This window comes from Colletes gigas, unplaced genomic scaffold, assembly GCF_013123115.1.
Source record: "Colletes gigas isolate AHSC1104 unplaced genomic scaffold, ASM1312311v1 Colletes_gigas_Sc00007, whole genome shotgun sequence".
NCBI lineage: Eukaryota > Metazoa > Arthropoda > Insecta > Hymenoptera > Colletidae > Colletes > Colletes gigas.
In genome coordinates this window covers 1,768,034-1,786,790 of record NW_025106636.1, presented here as the reverse complement: position 1 = coordinate 1,786,790, position 18,757 = coordinate 1,768,034, and the positions used below count along the sequence as shown (strand labels likewise).

The 18,757-nt window shown below is 44.9% G+C and overlaps 1 protein-coding gene across 3 annotated transcripts; it reads right to left on the bottom strand.

The window, feature by feature from the left end:
• Positions 1-436: 436 nt before the first annotated feature.
• On the bottom strand, positions 437-18,605 carry LOC122396359. 3 transcript variants are annotated; one of them, XM_043394678.1, is made up of 5 exons: positions 18,569-18,605; positions 15,044-15,161; positions 8,248-8,364; positions 6,856-7,361; positions 437-6,686 (listed from the first exon to the last, which is right to left on the bottom strand). In XM_043394678.1, exons 2-5 carry the CDS (start codon positions 15,152-15,154, stop codon positions 6,224-6,226), a joined length of 1,197 nt encoding a protein of 398 aa, XP_043250613.1. In that variant the 5' UTR covers positions 15,155-15,161; positions 18,569-18,605; the 3' UTR covers positions 437-6,223. The 3 variants fall into 3 exon arrangements, with proteins under 3 accessions (XP_043250613.1, XP_043250611.1, XP_043250612.1); XM_043394676.1 differs by lacking the exon at positions 18,569-18,605 and adding an exon at positions 17,720-17,901; XM_043394677.1 differs by lacking the exon at positions 18,569-18,605 and adding an exon at positions 17,316-17,443.
• Positions 18,606-18,757: the final 152 nt, after the last annotated feature.

The following is an 18,757-nucleotide window of genomic DNA, read 5'->3' as shown; positions in this document are numbered from 1 at the left end:
GTGAGTACCGACAACTCGGAATATCTTGTTGCCAAGAGTACGAGGATATCGTTCGATAAATACGGTATTTTTTGTAATTACTTTGTCCGCTGTCTCTGTATGTCACGCGTGTTGCAAAGTTTCCGTCCTGTTTCGCCAATTACTTCGATCTTTGTGTTCCATGCGAGTACGTCTATTTTCGTTAATTTATAAACCTGCAAAGAAGTACGAAAATTATAACTTTTGCGTAGAAGAAGGAAAGAAACAGAATGATAAAGTCTATGGAAAAATGAACTAAAATTCGCGGACAATCTGACTCGAAGGACTGACCGTGTTCCTAAATAATTTACTAATCGTTGTCTCGTCTTGATTAAGAAAATCAGTCGATACCCCCGCGTTCTACGTATAAACTATGTAGATAAGAGAATGTGCAATAAATGACACCATTGTTGAAAAATCGTATTTGTTTTTTCCATTTATTACCCAAAACTCATTTCCAGTTTCCAGTTTTCACAAAACTAACGTTACCCAATATCTATTCACTTCTCTTCGAACATACAAATTACACAAATCGGGCGTCTACTGTCAGAGCAGACAAATTACGTATTCCCAGACACTGTTTCGCATGTTAACATTCTTTCTTATCGCTTCGTACAATCAACAGACTTACGATGCTTTTGCATTCGCGACATAATTCCTTCTTTCATTTATTAATCATTTTTTTTGTCTTTTATGACTTTCATACGTCGTAGGACTGAGGTTTATGTGTTGTTCCAGACAAAGATTGTGTTGCAGCGGAAGGCAACGTGCACGAGGAAATAGGAAGGATATATTTATATATGTATATCATATATATTTACAATAAGCGTTAGAAGAAGTGTGTTGTTTAGGTGTTGACAGACGGATTTTAGGCCTATTTCGCGAGACACTGATTCGCACAACGCTAGGATTAGCAAACTAGATGCAGGCTGGTATAAATTTAATTGTAGTAATTACTTCGTTGTTGTTTCTTTCCTTTTCATTACTTTTTTTCCGTTCGGACACTTTTCTTGACTTTCCGTTACAGTAGTTTAATAGGAAGGAGAAAACGTTCGAGGAAGCGTATTGAATAAAAGAAGCCAATGGCTGTCAATTAGCGTTTTTAGGTTGGAATCGATAAAAAGGCTTTTACTCGCGAGAAATTAAGTGCCTAAAGGTGTTAAAAATAGCGAACTCATTTGCAGCGCATTGTGCGAATAAATTAGATTCGTAGGATCGATGCAAAAATAACAAAAATAAGAAGTTAACGAAATAAGTGGCAATTACGAAAAAACGTACTTTTTTTTATACGATTATCGGTACATATTTTATCAACGTAATACACAAATTGGTCGATAAGGATATATTCAATCAACTTGGGTTTCTTATTTTTGTTAATTTATCAATTTTCGTTTACTATCGTCGTTATTTTATTATTTCTGCATCGAATTAACTTGAAAGAGACAAACTCTGGAAATCGAGAGCAAAGCAAAGCTCGCGTAATTCCAAATCGATCTACTTAAACCTGTGCAACGGAGATAGATGTATAATGGCCGTTACGAGAGGTTATTGTGCGAATTATGCACGTATCACGAATCGTTAAAAATCTCTTTGTACTAGAACAATCGGTGCCTATTGACGCGTTATTAACCTGATTATAATTATGTTCTTTCATTTTTTACCTGTATTTTCATGCGATGTTCTATAGACAGATCAAAAAATGTCTGATTCGTATCTCGAATTTTGCACGAAACGAAAACGTGATCAACGGTCACGGACTCGAATCTTGTAAATCCATCGCATTACTTCTGCATTTGATATTTGATACTGTAATGGACAAAATTTCATCGATTATCTAGCAGAGTTAACGATGCGACACGATAAGTTATAGTTTTTATCATACCTGTAATTATAATTGACTTAATGTGAACGAGAAATCGAAGCGACGAGTGCACCGCACGCGTTACAATTTTTAATGGAGGGAAGCTGCGGGGAAAATGGAGGGAAAACGCTTCGATCGTTGCAGCGCCACTAACCACCTCCGCTATCTAGTTTAAAACACAGGAACTACAATGAATTTTTGTCGACCGGTTCCTATTGTTCCAAGCCACAGGACGCGACACGCATCGTGCCAATAATATGCATTCTGTTCTATTAAATTCAGTGCCCATTATCATTTCGAATCGTACGATCAGAAAAATTTGTCCCTCGTAACAGCCACTTCTCCTTGGATTGTACTCGCGAATTCCATTCGAGCTTACACACGGCGTAAGAAAGTGTACGAAATAACGACGGAACCTGGCTCGGGTAAGTTTACAATTACTGTTACAGCTAAAGATGGCGAAACAAAGGTTCGACAGGTTAGAACGATTTTGTAGAAATTAAGTTCAATTTTTTTTTGTTTGTTTCTATCGGTACGTAATGCGTAACGTAATTGTCTCGCACGTTTAAACTATCGATTGTTTCATTTGGTCGGATTTGTCGCAGGTTAACGATGTAAAATGGAATTAAGAATATGAATTGTGGAATTTCGTCGCATCGTGTCATTTTGTTACCATGAGGCGGTCAAGGTAATCATGCTCGACATATTGTGTTACAAGACACGATACTTCCCATTCAAGGGGCAATAATTTGTCGTACATTATTTCACGAAAGTTCTTCGTACGTGTTCGACGTTATTATCATGTCTCTCGAATATTTTGGAATCACGAGCAAACAAGTGAATTTCGAGGTGAGTAGTTTCGTATAGACTAATTAAAAATTGATGTACGTTACGTTCGCGGTGCACATTGACAAGAACGTTGTTGCTAGTAAAAAGAAATGATTGTTTTCGTAGACGGTTAACGGACGTAAAATTTGTCGAGACTCGTAAAATTAAAAATTGACTTATAAGTTAGATCGACGACATATTCGTGTCGGTCTAACAGTTTGTGCTGAAAACCGGAAGGATCTCGATCAGAACGTTTAAAATTAATAAACTGTAACGTATTAACGGTAGTAAAATTTATCCCTCACAGATTCAATGACAAACAATTAACGGTGCTATTACGTTATTCTTGCCACTATGCCTGCAATCAAATCGAACGGTTCGAAGCAAATTTATTCGCTCCTCTAAACGCGTAAGTGGCAAAACATCAATGGAATTCGGGGAGTTTCGGCGTGTCCCATTAACGACAACCTAGTTTCGCCTAGACCTAACAAGAAGGGATCACGGATCCGGACGAGCATTTTTCACTGGTGTCCGTCATTGAACGATCTGGTTCAGGTCGTGCCTACTTCCTTAACCCTTTGACTTCCGAAAGATGGCGCCTACTGACGGACGGCGGATACGGAATCATTCGTAGGTGAGTAAATTTTTAAAAAGTGATTCTACGTGCCAAAATACGACGAAAGGTTTGTTTCCGAGTTATTAATTGTTGAGAAAAGGTTTAATTTTTTCTTTATCACGTAAGACGGAAAGAAAATTAACTCATTCTTTTCGCAAAACGCAGGAGAAATTTAAGGACCGAGAAATCCTAAAACATCGACGATTTCTGACTGTCGATTTTTACGAAACAAAGGTTATTTGAGCTTGATTCCGTTAAAAAAGTGTTCGTCCGAGTGTACCCCTTTCGAGTTTCGTATTTACGATCAGAACGTACACGGAGTGGGGAAAATATCACAGCTGGCCCCCGGAAATGTCGAAAATCGAAAATAAAGGAGGGGCGTCGAGGGCCTTCGAGGAACCTCACGGTCGACCCGGCTACGAGCTTTCAAACCTGTTTTTTCTCTTCGCACGTTGCCGACGAGTCGCATCTACGAAACGTAGAAAAAATGCTACAAATAATAGCTACGTCTTATAGTCCCTAGAAATGGTTCTTTCGACGACCAAGCCAGGCCGACCGGGTTTCCTATTTGCGCGCGGTATGTTCATATCGTACACGTGTATTCTGTAACTAATAATAATATTAATCGTATGATCGTCTCTATTAATATTATTATCATTGGCTCGCACGCTGGACCGATCGCTACGACTAGAAACGAATTTTTTTTTTTCTTCCTCGCCACCGTCGTGAATTTCGTTTGGCGAATTCTGTCCGTGGGTACGCAGGTTTTTTTTTTTTTTTTGTACCGATAAGGAATTGTTTCGCTCCGAATAAGAGAAGCTGGAGCCTGAAATTTTCTACGTTCGTCGCTTTAATGTTATTTTTCATTTTTTTGTATTTTTCTTGTGTTTTTGTTCTGTAGGGCGTTGAGAAAAGTTGCAAGCAAATTTTTTTGTCGGACACACGGTGCTTGAAACGCAACTTTCTTCAACGGGCCAGCGTAATCGAAAATACCGTTCGTGTTTTAAGTTTTCGAGCATCGAAGCCGTTTTGTCCCCGTAATTCGGTATGCTTGAAATATTCATTACGGTCGAGCGCACGGGCACAGCAATTTTACTTCTACTTATATTAAGGAAAGCGTGTCGAGGTCGCACGAGGCTTCGGAATTTTTTTGTTTGAAACGCTACTTTATACAGGGAAAATTACAATCACAGATCGATTCACCGAGCAACACTTCCGAGCGATCACGGTGTTCGCTCTTTCTCTCGCGAATTAGGATTCGTCGTTTCGACACGAATGATTCGTTATTCAAAGTCTATCGTACGTTGGATTTTGGTCGCTGAGAAACTAACGATCGAGCAACCGGGACGATATATGCTCGTACCTTTCAACGTTCTTTGTGCAATAAGAAACCGAATACACTGGAACTTGTTAATTACGTTCAGTTTAATGAACAACGACGCTCGCGGACATTCGTAAATTGGTAAAAACGTCTATCGCTTCTCGAGGATACAAGTCTATAGAACCGATCGCATCGGTTAACGCGAAACCGACCGCTTCCTTTCGTTTTTACGCGATCGATTCCGGATTAACTCCAACTATGCAACGATTATATACGATCGTGATAGATACGGTGATCCTCGCTTCTATGCCACCAATTCGTCCCCGCTTAGAAGCAACAAGACTCTCGATCTCGCAACTTCTATTTAATCATTTTTGAAAATAAACATTCCTCCTCATAGTTATCGTTATATCTTCACGAGGGCATCATCTCGTTTGGACTTTTAATTATTCTTTATCCGCAATTTAAATAAAGATAAATTTTTCCAAATTTAATATACTTGAATGTATATTAATTGGAACGGGGTCGTGTTTGGACTCTTTTTTGTCATAAGAACTTCATCAAGCCTTTGACAATATTATCTTGAAGATATAACGACAGGTATTGATCTCCATATTACCCCGTTTGCAGGTACAGTCTTTTTACAAATTGATTTCGTTAGTAAAAATAAAAATCTGATGTAAAGTTCTTACTTGAAAATTAATTAAAATTTTATTTGAAATACTATACTTATGTAACGTTGAAGGTACCAATTGGTCGCGTTTTGAGTCAGCCGGATTCGAAAACTTGATCCGCAAAGGGGTTAATTTGGAGCGTGAAGCCTGTACAGTTAGGCTCATTCCGTGCATACGCGATTATGGCCGCATACAAGCCGAGGACATCCGTACAACGCTAAACATTTGAAACGATGAACCCATCGAATACAACAGGAAGATACCTGACACGGTATGGATAGACTTTGAAACCATCTAACCTTGGCAACCCAAAAAGGATACGTCTAGCTGATTCCTGAGACTTTCGCGACACTTACCAAACAGTCTGATATGAGGAACCGTACGCAGAATCGTGCCATCTTCGTACGCGAATTGAAGCCTCGCACGAACGCGGTGCCGTAATGTTGTTAAATTTCTTAAAATAATTTCTTTTCTCTCTCTATTCCGTCGTGGATCTCGCTCGAGGATCTGCCCCGACGAGACTGCGTCTCCGAAGGGCATGCATCATCGATCAAACGTAAAAAATTTCGCCTATCGCGATCGATTACTTTCAATTTGTTACATCGATTCGATTCGCTTATAAAAAGCTACCGGTAATAGTCTAAAACGAGGATTTGTAATCAATTTGTCCGCAGTTATAAAATGATACTCGACGCATTTTTGTGACTCGATCGTCGGAACCGCTAGATCCTACCTACGACTTTGATCGATGAATTTTCTCGCGCTGTGGATCGTTCTGCCGGGAATCAACGGATTCGTCGTCTGCAGAAACGATCCGCGAGCCCGCGAAGGGAAGAGCACATCCTCGAGCGAGCTACGCGACGCAAATCGTGGACCTTCTATCGAATAATCGAATGTATAGTTAATTATTCCGTGTCCCCAGCGTCCGTTCCTCCGTCGTCTTGATCGCCACCGTCGTTCGGGGCTTCTTCGGCGTTTCCCGACGGTTCCTCCCCCTCCGCCAGTTGCTTACCGTCCTCAGTTATTTCGTCCACCTCTATTTTCTCGCTCGGTTCCTCCACCACCATTTCCAACTCTTCCTCGTCCATCGCGAGTTCATTGTTGTCCGAGATCTCCTCGATTCTGAAAGCGTTCACCACCTTTTGTTCGATCGCAAGGTGCCTAAAGGCGGTCTCCAAGTTGTCCCTCAGGACGCTGTCCGTTTTCTCCTCCGTGTCCTGCCACGACGAAGGCACGAACGTCATCCGGACCGTTTGGTAGAGATTCCTGAAGCCCAGCTTCTTGTACAGACTCTGGCTGGCCTCGTTCTCTGGACGTATCACCACGAAAGGTCGGTAGCCTCTTTCGGCCACCCGTTTCGTCAGGTACCTACGATTTCGTTACCGTCAGTCGACCAGCGTCGTTCAATTTTTATCAGAATAGCAAGAAATATTAGTAAAATAAACAGTTTTCGTTTAAAAACAATAATGAACAGGGTCTAGAACTTGTCCAGACCGGAATACCCCGTTAAGCAGCAATTTAAAAAATGCGTTTCTACCTTGCTAGTTTCGTTCCGTAACCCTTCCTCCGGTACTCCGGCTTGGTCTGCATGGAGAACATGGCCCCGTAATAGGACTGGACCATCCAGGCGGCCAGACTGCCATTGACGAAGACCCCAGCTGCCGGAAGTGACCTGATCAGCCGCAGGAAGAGCTCGTGGCACTCCATGTCGTTCGCGGGATAGAGTTCGTGGATCCCTTCGGCGTGTTCGGCCTGTAGCGACAGGACCTGCACCTCAGGATCAGCGTTCTCGCAGTCGGGATCCTCGACGCAATCGGCGTTCTCCGGGTCCTCGCAGACGAAAACGTCGCCTACCACTCTCTCGATCGTTCCTGTGCCCTCGTAGAGGCGCGTCAGCTCCTCCGCGATGTCGTAGTGAACGAAATTGATGTACAGAGGCTTGGACCAGTCGATCAGCTTGTCCTCGTCCCTCAGCAACTTGAGCAGCTCCAGCCGGTCGTTGGGACAAAAGACGCCCACGCTCTCGTAGAGCAAACCGTGAGGCTGAAAGCCGTACGAGCAACCAGGTTAATGGAAATTATTTATCGGTTAACGCGTCTTCGGTTTTCACCTGTACGAATTAACAGCTAAGAGCAATTCAACGAAAATGTAGTTAGGTTTTCGAACAAGAAGGTTTACCAACTGGATATTTATTATATCGTGATTGTAGCAAGTGGAAAAGTGGCGGTGGACTAGTTCCAAGTGCCAAATGCTACGTGTCATAATTCCAGTATCACGGGATGGTAAATTCGTTAGGAAGTATCAAGGTCCGCGACAACTGATTTATGAAATAGCAAATTCCTGAAAGGACACGGGAACTCGTCGAATCAACAAATTGCTGGCGCGGTAATTAACTAAAGAGCATGCGATCGTCGGGGGAGAAGGGGTGGGGTGGCAGATTAGAGGAGTCACCAGCGAAGTCAGGAAATGGACTGGCAAGGCTGTGAAACAAAAGATTGGCCGTAAGCCAGCCGAAGATGTGGGCCAACTTTTCCGCACCCCTTGCTGATACGATTTCTAGCAAGATGAATTCGCAGAATGCACGCGAGCGTATGTCTTCTCTTCAACTTTACAATCTCTATTCACGAATTTGAAACTCTCTCGTCGAGCCATTCAGGATCGCCCGGCGACATTTTTCACTTATTCTCGCCTGGAAATTCGACGGTAAATCAGTTTGCCCGACGTTTGCACGGATCGTTGCTAAACGGGGGCTGCGATTACATTATATCTACGCCCATAAAAATGTTAACGAACCGATTTGTAACCAGAAACCTGACGTTTTTCTTTAATGTACCCGGGGGAAAGAGGATTCTGTTCCGGGCGCGGCGAACGTCTATCGATCGCGGTCGAACCGCAATCTACAGCGAATAGAAACTTATTTTATACTCACGGCTAACGTCATGCCTGGAAAATGTAAACAGATTGCAGCTTCGGGCCATCCGTCGGCCACGTAGAAATGAAAGTCCCACACTTTGTCACGCATGTAGGTCAACAAAGTTTGATGAAACTGTGAAGCAGAAACAACGGTTAGGTTAAAAAGCCGTGGAACAAAGCGGAGAGAGTTTATGCGCCTTTCGAGACACGTCGCGGCGACTCGATAACAGCGTTAGGCGCTGGCAAGAAAATGACAAGCAAATCATCTTGCAACGGCGCGTTTACAAAGCGACGTATCCGCGAATGAAACGGTCCGAGAATCTTTTCATCCCGCGGAAGAAACGGAGGAGCACGAGGTCTTGGTAGTTAAAGGGATGGTCTCTTTCATGGAGTGGGCTGACTAAAGGCAGTGTCTGAAATGAAAGGGTAGATATTTACGAGGAAGCGGCAGGATAAAGAGGAATCTAGCCGAGGGCGACGCTCCAGACGCCGGGTCTTAAAATAACTACCACGTGCTACCTCTGATACCCTCGTATATAAAGTGACTTCTACTCGTTCGCCGAAAATCTCCATATTTTTATCAAACGGGAACAAGGTTCTTCGCGCGCCCGTATGTGTTTGCATCGGACGAGACAGCAAAATCAGAGATTGTTACGCGACGGAATAAATTCCAAACATCTGCAGGGAAAGTTCACCAGGCACTTGTCTTCTTCTGTTCCAGGTCTTTGAAGTGCTCGAGGATCCCAGGTTCATGGACCTGGCGACCCAGGATGCAGGATTTTACCAGTTCTACAACTCTGTTACCCCTTCTCTGCGGCTTCTCGGGTCAGGCTTGAAAACAGGACGCTACTGTATAATTGAATCGAAGTGTCCCAAGCTTGGAAACGTGTCGATTTGAACTTTAACCCTTTTGCGATCCGAAAATCGAAAAGTGTTCTTCCAGTAATATTTATTCAACTAAATTTTTACGCCTTGTTTTCACTGTTGCGACAACCAGTCGGTAAGTAGAAACAATTTAGGTTGCCAAATGTCACGAGTAGTAGCTAGTTTACTGGGGTAAAACGTTAATCGAGTCGGGGTTTCAGAGTGTACCGCAAAGGTTCGACGAGGAAGATCGGTTAATGTATCCGAGAGAAATCAGCATCAATCGCAGAAGAAACGCGGCAAATGTAATTTACGTGGTGAACTATATGAGCTACTAACTAGGTAACAACCTGCCGGTTGAAAGTAAGTAAATAATCGACAGTGGAAGGTATTGCGGAACGCGTGGCTTGTCCTAGATTTTATGTAACAGTTGCACCAGCCGGAATGGCGGATCGTACACCAGATACCTCGACAAACACTCTAGCGATTTCACACGCGTTGATTCAATTTGGAACTTTAATACGGCCTGGGAAACGTGCACGGATGTGTGTATTTTATTAGTCACGTGTTGGCACTGATATTCAGTTCTTTTACGTAAACTGTGGACGGCCAAACGGCACGTTCGCTTCAGGATATGATACTTAATACCGAAATAAAAAACAGTCTCTATTTTGTGACTGTTTTTTTTTTAGAAAAGTTTCTAATAGAAAATCGACTGAAAACGGTGTCCTTGTAGAGGAATGGGCGCGAGCATGATTTCCTGTTTTTGAAATATTCTCAGAGGGCACGGGCGTAGCGTAATAAAATGTTTCGCATGCGGCATGTGATGTGTAACCGGCATGAATTTACATATCAGCGGTTCGATCTTGAAAAGCGGCAAGAACGACGATGCAAACGAGAAAGCTGCACGAATTGTCTCAATTTATTTGGTGTCTTTGACGCAGAAACGCGGCTACGAAACAGGCCCTTTCACGTCCCGCGAAATCCATTTTAAAGGGAAAGTTAACCCTCCGTAACCCCGCGTGACTTCAATGTCGTATGCCCGTTATCTCCGTGCCTTTTTTTTAACTGTAATTCAACGCCAGATTTACGAGCATCGATTACAATTTACCATCGCGTCGCGTTATTAGTTTAATAATTCTTTTCGAAAGGCAAATACAGCTTGAAATATAGATGGTTAAATCTCAATATCGAGCGGCGGGACTTCGAGTCGTTCAAGGTGCCCTTTGCGTTCTATTTCGCGCGTCAAATTGCTTCTAAAGAGAAAGTTAAATTAATATTAAGTTCCCCGTCGGACTTGTTTACCGAGTCTAGGCGGAACAACGTTCGGTCGAACGCTTCTCTCGATTTTTTTCCCTCGCTTTTAAAAGCGAAACGAGGAGAAGTTTAGCAGCTTGTCGCGAACAAGTATAACGAGTCTTCAGAAATCGGTCGAACCAGGAGTTGACGAGTTGAAAGTCATGTGTAACCTAATTTACACGGTTTAAAGTTAATAATAGAACCGCCCGTAAACGCAGACGTGGATCAAGCGAGGCAACTTTATTATTTTCCAACGTGTAAACGTGTTTTGCCTTGATTAAGCTCGAACCCGCGGCGAAGAAAATTGAAGAACAAGAACTAGATTAATGTATCTTTAAATCGAGTGTCCAGGCTCGATGGAAAACGCTGCAAATTATATAGATTTATAGCGAGACCGTAAGGTGATTCTTCTTACAGTGGCGCACCGTTGAGTTTCATCTAATTTAGTTGACGTTACTTTCCACAATTAAAATGAGCCAAAACACGACGTAAATCCGATTACTTTTTATTTTGAAAAAGGTTGGGCCTGGAAATTCTTTTTGGAACAATTACGAGGGAAAGATTCTCGATATTTGTCTGGAAATTGGTATACATTTCGATCGTTGGGATAGAAAATATTGCTAAACGACGAGGAACAAGTTTATGGATTATGAATTTCGTACCCGAGCGGCGATATACTCGTTCGCTTGCATGGGCGGCAAACAATGGCCGGGGATGCAAGGACGTCGAAAGAACGGAAGAAAAAGGCGTCGAAACACGGCAGGTTCCCTCGACGCGGGAGAAGAAAAAGCATAAAAGAAGATACACACAATCCCGAAAGTGCCCCGTCAAAGCTCCCCGAATCATTATCGAGGTTCTTTCAGTCGGTGCTCGTTAAGCGTCGCAGCGGCGACTGGTAGGCGTGCAAGAAGCATCGATTCAAATGCGGATTCGAAAAAGCGACACGGCATCACGCGTGCATGCCCGGACACGACCTTGACCCTGCCTCCTCGCCGGATACACCAGCTTTATTCCGGGATAAATGGTGCGGGCTTTATGCGCAATCATTTCGTGCTGGCCAGGCATTATAGCTCGCTGCACAAGTACCACTGGGCATCGTTAAGTCTTCCGAATCGCGCAACCGTGCAATACAAAGTGGAACCAAGGATAAAGAGACGAGGTACGATGAGTCTAGTCCTCTGAAACCTGAACGGATCGACGACTCGCTGATCTCGTCAACTATTAACGATAGCGTACCCGGACCAAACTGGGCCAAGGAACGATCGCAAAGTATTCCGCGTTGATGCTAACAGATTTATCAACGTCAGCGTGTCCCCTGTCACCCACGCGATCCGGGAATCGCTAAACCCCGCCAGACATAGCTCCCCTGAACAAATGGCGGGGGACATTCTATTCGCCGATAGAAATGTTTAATTCATTCGTACGATTTGTCAAATTTGCCCGACTCTATTGTTCGATTATTCCTACGATCTGCGCGGTCGTGTCCAAACTAACAATTTATGGTGAATTTGATCGATGTAACTGCTAAAGGTAAATCGGTGTCTGTAAATTTTGGTAATGGCGTGATGATTCTTAGCGTCGGTGATAATTTAATCGAATTCCGGTCGAACCTGTCGCGGTGAACGAATTTTCTCGCCGATAGCGCGAGCAAAGATTACGAGATCGGCATCGTGATCGCGGGAACGCGACCCTGGCCTTGACTCCGGTACACCTTGTACATCGGTACCGGAATCAAGGTGGCGTGGTCGACAGTCGTAACACCGGCTGTCCCACCAGCAGTCGACGAGCAGGAAACAAAGCTCTTTTAGATCGATAACTCGCTTGGTCGAGAGTGAAAGGCGAGAGGGAGAAAGATAAATCGATGCCGGCGGAGCATCCGACTGAAATCAGTTTCGCGCCACTTTCTATTTAGGCGAAGGAACGCACGATAGTTTTCTACGTCCAGTGACTTTTTCAGGGGACCAAGGTGGCGTTTGGGGAACAACGGGGGAGAGAAGTAGACGCGACCTACATTCGCGGATCGACGCAGAGGCTCGGGGAAGATGGTCTCCGGAACGATCGGGGGAGAAATCCGAGAATATTATTTCCCCGGCGGTCTGGACGTCGAAAACGATTCCGAAGACATAATGGTCGTCGATGCCAACCACAGTTATTGCTCTTGCGTAACTGGTGACCCGCGATGCGTGAAATTTCAGCAACGTCGTTTTCTAAGGGACCTTTGAAATTATCCGCCTCTCAATTTTTATCGATCCCTGATACACAGGATGTCCGGTGATCGGTGGTTACGAAGCGACAGTGTGGCGATTCTGCGTGAAAAATTGGATCGAAAATATAGAGTATGAATTTTCGATTCGAAGCTTCGTTTTCGAGGATAATAACTTTGAAAATTTTTGGGCCGCGCGCCAGGTTGAACTTAATATTTCTATATTTCGTAATGTACTTAATTTGAGTAAAAGTTGAGAAGATTCTTGGCGGTCAACGTGTTAAGAAATTAATATTCACGAGATTATTTTTGGGAATGAAGGTGGCGTAAATCTTTTCGGCGATGGAGAGACCCTGGCGTAAGATTTATTAAAACTTTCTCTCGTAAGCATGCTCGCTGACCGATTATCGCACTCTGGTGCGTGAATATCGCTTGCGTTAACAGGTGTCTATCGCGTATATCGGGGGCCTGTCGAGTTTCGGGTTGCGTGGAAACTCGGAAATTCATTCACCGAACTTCAGGGTGCGTGGGTGGCTCCGCTGGATACTATCAATGTAATCAGTGACAAGACCGACGCGACGTACGATCAAATATAGTGCTACGATATTGTGAACGTCTAGTTGTAGATAGTCCACCTCGACTACCGTATTAAAAATTAAATCCTAGTTGAAATAGTACAGCAGATATCGCTGTTAATAATATAGAAATATCATTAGTTTTCTTGCATTGCATACTGGTAGACTGTTTTGGGTGTTGATCAGTTAATTGTGAGCGATACTTGGATTTGATAAACCGAATACGCAGACTAGAGCCGCAGTTAGGGTTTAGCAGAGCCGCAATTTGGCCATCGTTAGATCGAAAATCGTGAAAATGCTCCGTTTGGCAGCTTTATTTTGTTGCAAAAATAACTCTTTTACTTCGATTCTTTATTCCGCTCGCTCAACAGTTCCTTTCCCCGTTAATTCTATACTCCGAGCACTGCTTAACGTTTGATCTATGAACTTAATATTTGTAATCCTTTTACATCCAATTTCCGGCCGTATTATGACTCGTCCCACTTGTCGCCAGCCCGCGGAACATTGATTCGACATACAAATATTGCATTGGCTTTGAGAAGCACTAAAAGTTCAGAGATCTTCTATCGTGCTGTCACGATGCACAGGCTGGGGGGCGGGACCAACGTTGCAATTCTACGTGTGAAAATAGGTCGATAAGAGTAAACAATATTTTCTAGAACGTCCAAGTTGGCAAATAGAAATTCTTTCCGGGTCCCGTACACGTTTTTCCGAGCGAAATTCCGTACGTACGCACGCGGAGAATAGAATCTTTATTGCCGGGGGCTGACAATTGTAAAACGCTCGTAATTATTATAAACACGAGATACTGGCACCGGTTACGTGGTACGAGGCTCCTTGGAGCCCCGTTAAAACGAACGCCCGCGCGGAACGACGGTGAAAGCGATAAAAAAAATATCTGCTGTTACTCGCATCGTTGCACGCGGCCGAGAGCGTGTCGTAACGAACGCGACGATCGCGTAACCGGTGCACAACCGATCCAACCGATACCGCCAAAGGGATTTCCCAGCGTCCAGCCATCTGTGCTTGCGTTTTATAAAAAGCGATCGCGTTTCCCGCGGCGTGTAAATGTCGCCCGGTGGAAGGCCACCGCGCAAAACGGCGTGCAACCCAGCCGCGACCTTGACACTAACCTAGCGCAACGGCCGACACTTAGACCCGGGTTATGGCGCGCCAGGATCGCCTTCCTTTCGGTGGTAATTTTATCCCGTCGATGCGGACGCCTCTTCTCCGGGGAATCGTGCAACAGACACACCCCACCCTACCCCCTGGAAAATTCGATTTGCCCTCCGTGGGATGGATTCGAACGTTCCGGGACTGAACTCGCTCATCGCGGAGGTAATTGCCCAGAAAATATGAATTTAAGAATCTCGAGCGAAGGTCGAGGGTCTTGTTCTCCAGGGTAATGGAATGTTCGGGGCTAAGGTACGTCGAAACGCGTCTGGTTGTTGGGGTACCAAGCTGGTGTGGGTGATCTATTTTCAGGGAACGGAAAAAGTCGAAACGCGATTCCTTTCTCTTCGAAATCCTTAGAAATCTATTTTCGAAGGTGAGCGTTCTCGATATCGATCGTCGGAATTATTATTAGCCGAGGGGCAGGGGGTTGGGGAGCATTGGTGAACTACGGGGGAACTAATTTGCGCGTGAAACGAGACAGATTAGGCTTTTCCGAGGGGCACATCGTTCATGACTCGTTACGTTTTATGCAAATGGAGTACCGTTAATTACTCGACTCCTACGTATTACTCGGTTTAGGGTAGTTCGATCAGATCGTATTACAGATCGAATCGATCTCTCTTTTCCCCTTTGGGACACAAAGGATCCTCGGAACCGATATCGTCGCGACAAATTTCGAACATAATTGCACGCACCTTTAGGGATTCTGGTAAATAGCCAGCGAGGAAGTCCAAGAGTTGGGACAATTCTTCCTCGGCGAGCAGGTAAAAGTTGTCGCCTCGGTCCATCACGTTGCGGTCCTCCATGCTGAAACTAATCACCGACAGATCATTGCGTGAGATAATCAGAGATATTCGACACGGCAATACGCTCGAAAATAATTGGGAATCGTTAGAAATTGGCTAGGTTCTCGCGAACGGTGGCGAAAGAATCGATTCGACCCGCGGGGATGAAAGAAGTAAAAGCGGTAAGAAAGTAAAAGCAAATTGGCTCGTTATTAGCGGTCATTAACGGGTGGATTCGAGTCGCGTTTCCGTCGCTGGTGGTAGATGAGTATCGGTGTTCCACAGCGATGGCCGATTGCGTAATTGCAGCCACTTTTGAACTTTAAAACGTTCCTAGCGTCGGTGGAGAACCGGCCGCCGGTTTGCGCGCCCTCAAGGTCTGACTTTGACTTATCGCGTGAAGTAGAGTGTACCAGCGCCCGGTCAGACTTGTATCCATCATCGTTCGCGTTAATCGCTTCGACCTTCGACGCTGGGAACACGACGAATGAATATTAATCCTCCACGGAGACGTTTCTCTGATCGCCTACCGAGCGGCTGTCGAGCATACGAAATTGTGGAAAACTAATCGCTTCGAGTCGAGTGGTAGTCATTTCGAATACCCAAGTATTCAACACACGACACTAACATTACTTAATAAAATCTTCGTTGCACATATGTATCGATCAAAGTATCAAACATTATTTAACTCTTTTCAATTGAATCTATCGAGCGGCAAAAGATTTGCGAATTGTTTTAGCGACTGGAACCGTGGTCTTGGAAACTTTACATATCGATCATCCAACTGGCCTATGTGCCTACCGTGTAATTATAGACGAAAGCGTAAAAATTATCTTACCTTTTCACCCGTGTGTCGCGTACTATTTCCTAATAAATATTTTAAGAACGGTGGTCGTCGTGCAACTGCGTGTGTCGTGCGATTGGATCAAGATATTCGATCGTAGAGGACAAAGATTGCCGCTATACTTCTAAAAACAAATTATACTGTTTCGTGTAAAAGAATGAATTCTAGAAAAAGATACCATTCGATAGATTTGATTGAAAAAAGGAACGACTGTGCCATGTGAAAAACGTGTGCATGGAAAAGACTGTCGCGACTGTTGGCGATATCACTGTATAAACGGTCGTCTAAGACGGCGCCAAGTATAAACCGAAGGTTACAGAACTGCTAACGACGAAAAGATTCCCACCCACAAGATCAATAGATCCTCTAATGCCTATAGAAACTTTTATCTTTGCCCTCTTTCCTACTTTTTGTTTGACAACTCCTTAATATCGTCACGGCCATGATTTGCATTAAAGTTTCACCAACCAGCGATTAATAGAACCCGTAGTGCTTTTTATACAAAGGGTTTCCCTTTTGATAATCGCGAAGGATGAATGAAATTTTAGGGCGTATAGAATTGAAAGTTTTTCTATAGAGGGCTTACAAGAGCAGTTGGAAATGTTTTCTATCCACGGAGACTCTATTAAAATAGATTTTACCAATTTCATAGAATCGTTGATACTTTTCTAGTTAAAAGAAAAGGAACAATTAAGTGAATCTAGAATCAAGGAGTGTATATTTAAGAGGGATGACGATATTTGGTTCGAGTTATGCTATAGATATAATGCGGAACTTAACGATTCGTGGCTTGAAAATTTAGGAATCGAAACTCGAAACATCGAAAATTTAAGGCTTCCAAGCTTAAGGGTTTAGAGGCTAGGAAATTGATCGACTTTGAAATTTAAAATCCGAGACAAGCGATGAAACAAAAAAACCCTTGTGATTATAAATGACCAAAAATGAGCCAACAACGTCCAAGGTATCCGATTATTTATGCGTAACCGAGATCGAACGAGATTGAAACGTTACGTGAGTGGCAACGCGTTTAATCGTACGGTTATTGTCAGCGGTATCGACACGATATCGGCCGATAATGTAAATCTTCGATGCCGCTGGAAACGATGCTTTTGATCGTCCCGCTGCAACGGTATTATTATGATTAATGGGTTCGAACGCGTTTCCCGGGGCATTGGTCCACTCGGAAAGCACAGTATTCGCGCATAATCTACGTCTATTACGATTTAGAGTCCCAATTCCATCCGAACCTTCCAACGAACCAACTTGTACCCGGCTTAATCAACGTTCTACCACACACGGGTTGTTCCCCAAATACGTATAATCCCCGTTCCGTGTTACCTTCGTGGAACTATCAAGCGAAACTGGTGCAGACGATTCGCCCGGAAGAACTCGGGCTCGGAAACTGAACGTTCGATCTACCCTGTGAACCGTTCGCGGGTTTGACGTATGCCTGGACGTGGCACGATCACAGCATCCCCCCGACCGAGAGAAACAACCGTATATCGTTTATCGACGAGCAACCAGCGAACTCTCGCCGACTACTGCGGAGAATCACACTGGTGTCACAGTAACGTCATAACAGGAAGCACTACGTGGTCCAAGCGAGCGACGCGCTATAAACAAGCCCCCCGAACGCGTATTATCGCGGAAGAATCGTTAGGTCCCGTGGAGGAGGCACCGTGGTAGCTCGCCAACTTGGTTTCCCCGAAGATCGGACCCCCGTTAGGCTACGTCTGATTTACCTGACTGGACGAACGGCTCGCGCGTCCCTCGATCCAGCAAGACGAGAAATGGTTGTCGCGGATCCGCAGACGGCTCGATTATCGAAGGGAACGAGGAATTACGCGGCGCGAGATCGGTCGAGGGTGCGAATGGCTGCGGGCTGTCGTCAAGGGGTAGTTTCAACGGAGGCACCCGCCCTCGCCGCCCCCTGAACCCGCACTGCCGCCCCTGGGCCACCGTTACCCTCCATGCACCGAACGCCGACGTGGTGCCGGCTGCGCAGGCGTTCTGCCGGTCCAGTGTCGTACCGCTGCCACCGGACGCCCCGTCCTGCGCCTCCCGTCACGCTCGAATTCGCCAAATGCCGAGCATCTCGGCTACCCTCGAATCAGAATCAACCGGCCAACCCCCACCATACCATCCGGCGGCCACCCCACCGCCCTTTGCCTAGCCGCGCGAAACTGCAACCGCATTCTCTGTCCCTCGAACGGACAAGCAACCTCGCGGACCCGACAATTAAACACTCGATACGTTATTGATTAATATACCGTGCGGGTCCATCGTTCAAGGTGGCAAAGTTGCACGCGAAAACGGCCGCGACAGTATACGCCGGTGACCTAATATAGTCAACCCGTACAGGGTTAACTTCACCCCGCGCGCGCGCGAGGAATCGATATTTTTGCCGCGATACCACCGAAACATGGCCACATTTATCAACCCGTTTCGCTTTACTGCTCCCGGCCACGCAATTTCCATCGAGGATGGCTGTATCGCCTCCTTCCCGTTACCCCCCTCGACCCCCGACACCCCCCCAACACCCACCTGATCCGCCAAAAAGTTAATCGTAAAAGTAGGTCTGGCCGAGGTACCTTGTGCGCTTTTTCTTATTCCTCTTCGAACGATCACTGGACACGGTTTACGTAAATGGTCTCACATCGTAAAGGCTGCGTTCGAGCCCGGTTTCATAGACTGTTGCGAGAAATAGTAATGTCCGTGGTATCGATACCATTGCGCCCCCGTGGCCCTTGGCCGTAGTACTGCACTGCGCCTAAGCGTCG